The sequence below is a fragment of the Ciona intestinalis genome, unplaced genomic scaffold (genome assembly GCF_000224145.3).
Source record: "Ciona intestinalis unplaced genomic scaffold, KH HT001228.1, whole genome shotgun sequence".
Taxonomy (NCBI): domain Eukaryota; kingdom Metazoa; phylum Chordata; class Ascidiacea; order Phlebobranchia; family Cionidae; genus Ciona; species Ciona intestinalis.
The window spans coordinates 1-4,336 of NW_004191549.1; the positions used below are offsets into that span (position 1 = coordinate 1).

Consider the following 4,336-nt stretch of genomic DNA (forward strand, 5'->3'; position numbering starts at 1 on the left):
TAACCAGGCAATCCAAGAAGAAGGCTCTCTTCTATGGAATTTCATTTGGGTTCTCCCAATGCATCGTGTCTTTGCGTACGCTGCTACTTTTAGATTCGGAGCTTGGCTTGTGGACGAAGGACTGATGGAGTTTCAGAATGTTTATAAGTAAGATGGTGTTTTTAAAATGGAGTGAGTCATAAAAGCGGGCACGCTGTGTATGAAATAGAACACATGTGTTATAATGACAAACGTTGCCTCTCCTTGCGAGGCTAAATAAATTACAAACTTGGTAACTTGTAAGTGGACACGAGGTGTATGAAACAGAACACATGTGTTATAACGTCTATAAGTCATTCAAGATGCAATAAAACTGGTCTGTTTTATTTTTCCATAAAAATATCATATTGTTTGAATATAATGAACACAAACATAGAAAATAAAAAAAGAAAATTATTGTACTGAAACTTGTAGGAAAGTCTTCTGCCGTGGTTTAGTGATTAGGCAATTGTAACGGATACCGTTAAAATATATGCTGTTGTCCCGGTAAAGTAACACCCTTCATTAAACCTATCTATCTTCCAGGTGTTTGATGGCTGTAATATTCGGAGCGTTTGCAGTCGGTCAAACAAGTTCGTTCGCACCAGACTTTGCTGCAGCGAGAATCGCAGCTAACCGGTTGTTCAAGCTGCTTGACAGAGTTCCTGAGATTGATAGTTACAGTAAAGAAGGAAGAGTTCCAGTGAGTGACAATGATCTATTGCTAAGTTAAATGCATAGGTGCAATAATACTGGGGTAACCAAATTTTGAAACCGAAGTGACACTGAAAATTTGATCACTCCATTTTTACTATGAAAATACGAATGAAATCCTAGTTTTCAGCAACTCAGTTTTACACCATAAAATAAGTTGGGTGTATATACAAACAAGCAGAGTCAATAAGTTAAGCTGACGTGATAGCATCAGTTCCTCACCCTCGTAGAACAGAATATATCATAAAATACGTTCTCTTCAAGCAAAATAACGAAAACAACAATTTTTTACCAAGGGCATTAAATTGTCTTACAAATTAAATGTTAAACTTATTTATATGTTGTAGAAAACCTTGGACGGCAATCTCGACTTCAAGTCCCTCAAGTTCCATTACCCGACCCGACCAGATGTGCAAGTTCTTAAAGGTTTGACAACCGCCATTAGAAAAGGTCAAACTGTGGCATTGGTTGGCCAAAGTGGCTGTGGAAAGTCAACTTGTATTCAACTACTTGAACGTTTCTATGACCCTGATGAAGGAACTGTGGTATGCAGGAATTGAATGTAACTTATTTATCCTCGCATGGAGGGCAACGACAGTCTTTATAACACGGGTGTTCTGTTTCATACACCTCGTGCCTGCTCACGAGTTACCTTTTTGCTGCTATGATGAATCTAATTAATCCTTTGTCAATTACAGAACATGGACGACACAAACACAAAGGAACTTCAAATATCTTGGTTGCGATCACAAATGGGAATCGTGTCTCAAGAACCCGTTTTATTCGACCGTTCGATTGCTGACAATATACGTTATGGTGATAATTCTAGGGAGGCCTCGATGGAGGAAATTATCACGGCTGCAAAGAACGCAAACATTCATAACTTTATTGATGGCTTGCCTGATGTAAGTAGAGTTGTTTTGAATTTGGTCAAATACTTTCAACATTATGTTGACATTTTTGTAACATACCCAATGCAGTATAGCGCAGTGGTTTGTGCTCCTGCCTTTAGCCCAGGCTTCAGTTCAGAGGATACAGGTTTGAAGCTTGGTGCTGCTACCATTGGACATTAACAGTCATTTCTTAAACATAAAAAATGAAAAAAAGATAATCTTCACAAAGTAATGCGGTAACTCGTAAGCGGGCACAAGGTGTATGAAACAGAACACCTGTGTTATAACGACTGTTGCCGAGCCATGTTAGGATAAAGTAAGTTACATACATTCAATCATGCAGCGGCCCTTTTATTATCCTACAAAAAAAAATTGGAAACTCACCATAAACTGAAAACTTGGTGAAAAAAGAAAATAATTTCTATTTTTCCGCTATTGAGTCATTTTTTTACAGAAATACGAAACAAATGTTGGGGGGAAAGGGACCCAGTTATCTGGAGGGCAGAAGCAGAGGGTTGCCATCGCTCGCGCTCTACTTAGGAATCCTAAAGTTCTTCTTCTCGATGAAGCAACGTCTGCTCTCGATGCTGAGAGCGAAAAGGTGGGATTGTTTTGGAACCAAGGTTTTAATCTTTCGGGAGAAGTTTTTTAGATAAATGTTTGTATTATTGAGTGTAACTTATTGCTGAGAGAGCTTTTAGATAAATGAGTAAAACGGTGGGAGTGTTTTGGAAATGTTATTATTATTTCGGAAAAGTGTTATCGAAAAACCGTTCATTCACTGTTTGGATCATTAAATGTAACTTATTTCTGACAGTTCTGGCCTAAATCCCTGATATAAACAAGTAATATTTATTCATATAATTCTGTACAAGACTACATGCATTGATTATTGATTGGAAAATGTGTTTCCAAGTTACTAAATCCTGCTAAAATTTGTTTGATTTATCAGTCTAACTCAGTCCGGAAAATCAATTAGGAATAAATCAAAGAGACAAATAAAAGCTATCATTATTACCATTGTGAATAGTTTACAGTTGTATTTACATACAAGGATAAAAAAGTTACATTCACTCATTTATTTATTCATTTCTTTATTCATAAAAGTTTGTACAATTGCATTTGTGATTACACAGATCGTCCAAGACGCCTTGGATGCGGCGAGAGCCGGCAGAACCTGCATTGTCATCGCCCATCGTTTGTCGACGGTTAAAAATGCTGACGTCATCGCTGTTATTGAGAATGGTTGTGTGGTTGAAAGTGGAACTCACAGCGAGCTATTGGCTCTCAACGGATCTTACTTCAGTCTTGTTAATGCTCAATTGCATTCAAGTGATCAATGAAAACATAGATATGAGTTCTTAGATAACAATTGTTTATCTCTTCGAATACATTAGTGAAGATAAAATTATTTAAAACAATGAAGAGAAGAAATTTGTAGCAAAACAACAGTCGGTATAAGGAATCTATACTCTGACAACCGTACTGAAGATAAAATATATGTAATTTTAAAGTTGCCAGCAACACATTTCCATTATAGCCCTTTAACCCTTAACTGTAAACTCCTTTTACTTTGACAACTTAAATTACTCAGCTTTAAATATCCATTTGAAATATCTAGACACATATTTGCAGTTTGCTGATAGTGGTTGAATAGCTCATATGTATCCACCACTTTATCTTATTTTGTTTGAATGTTTGTTTTACTAATTTTAACTCAGACTTTGAACTCAATAACTAATAAAGATTGTTTTAGATTTCAATCACAGACAAATATTTGGTGGTAAAGAAAGAATATTTACATAATTATATAACCGGATCCTTATGACTCTAAAGAAGCGTTGTTAATTGTTAAAACACAGGCAAACATGGGATATTATGTGCTAACGGTGTCCCATCCTTCCCCACATTATTATCACGCACAACTCTTTTCTCACGGTAATCTATAACTTAATATTATGTTTCCTGTATTGTTGAATCAATGCAACTTGTTTACTTTCGTGTGGCGGGGCAACGACAGTCGTTATAACACAGGTGTACTGTTTCATACACCTCGTGCCCGCTTATGAGTTACCATGTATGTAACTTTGTGAACGATTGTTTCTTACAGGTTCATTTTTACCACATGTAACGTTCCTGGGACTTTATGTTATAAATAAATCGCATTAGTGCCAGTAGGTTACCGAAATTGAAATGCAATTGAATGTTTTTTCGTTTAAACACCTAATTCCTCATCTTAGCTCTTCCGTGCTTTATGTGTTTGTATTAAAATTGTACTTGAAACATACGTAATTTTGCCACCGTGTTTTTACCCGGCATACCATCAGTTTAACTTTATTGAATACAGGAACGAATGTCAAACTTATAACGACTTATAACGACTGTCGTTTTCCGGCCACGCGAGGATAAAGTAAGTTACATTACATTCCTTAAAATTAAATTAGCAGCAAAACGACAGTCGTTAAAACACGCTACGGGTAAAATTAGTTGTAGTGTAAAATAACAGCGTGGCTGCTAAATTTATAACACAGTATAAATTACTTTCCATTCAATTGTTTTTTATTGGAGCCAATGTTTGTGTAGTATTGTGAGGTGGGGGAAGACGGGACACCTTTAGCACAGGATATTCAAATATCTGGTCGTGTTTAAACAATCAACAACGGTCTATGAGAGTCGTGAGGATATGGTTTATTAAATATTTGAATTTGCTT

The 4,336-nt window shown here is 36.3% G+C and overlaps 1 protein-coding gene across 1 annotated transcript; it reads left to right on the forward strand.

Moving 5' to 3' along the window:
* The first annotated feature begins 74 nt into the window (after positions 1–74).
* LOC100181327 (multidrug resistance protein 1B-like) lies at positions 75–3,912 on the forward strand. The gene is made up of 6 exons (XM_018817282.2): positions 75–147; positions 565–721; positions 1,080–1,277; positions 1,431–1,637; positions 2,080–2,226; positions 2,762–3,912. Exons 1-6 carry the CDS (start codon positions 125–127, stop codon positions 2,966–2,968), a joined length of 939 nt encoding a protein of 312 aa, XP_018672827.2. The 5' UTR covers positions 75–124; the 3' UTR covers positions 2,969–3,912.
* The last annotated feature ends 424 nt before the right edge of the window (positions 3,913–4,336 follow it).

What these genes read in the sequence shown, in the direction of transcription:
- LOC100181327 (XM_018817282.2), top strand. Translation starts at nt 125, where the DNA reads ATGGAGTTTCAGAATGTTTATAA. An exon ending in GAGTTTCAGAATGTTTATAA is followed by an intron (nt 148 to 564) that starts GTAAGATGGTGT and finishes TCTATCTTCCAG; the next exon opens with GTGTTTGATGGCTGTAATAT. An exon ending in TCGATGCTGAGAGCGAAAAG is followed by an intron (nt 2,227 to 2,761) that starts GTGGGATTGTTT and finishes GTGATTACACAG; the next exon opens with ATCGTCCAAGACGCCTTGGA.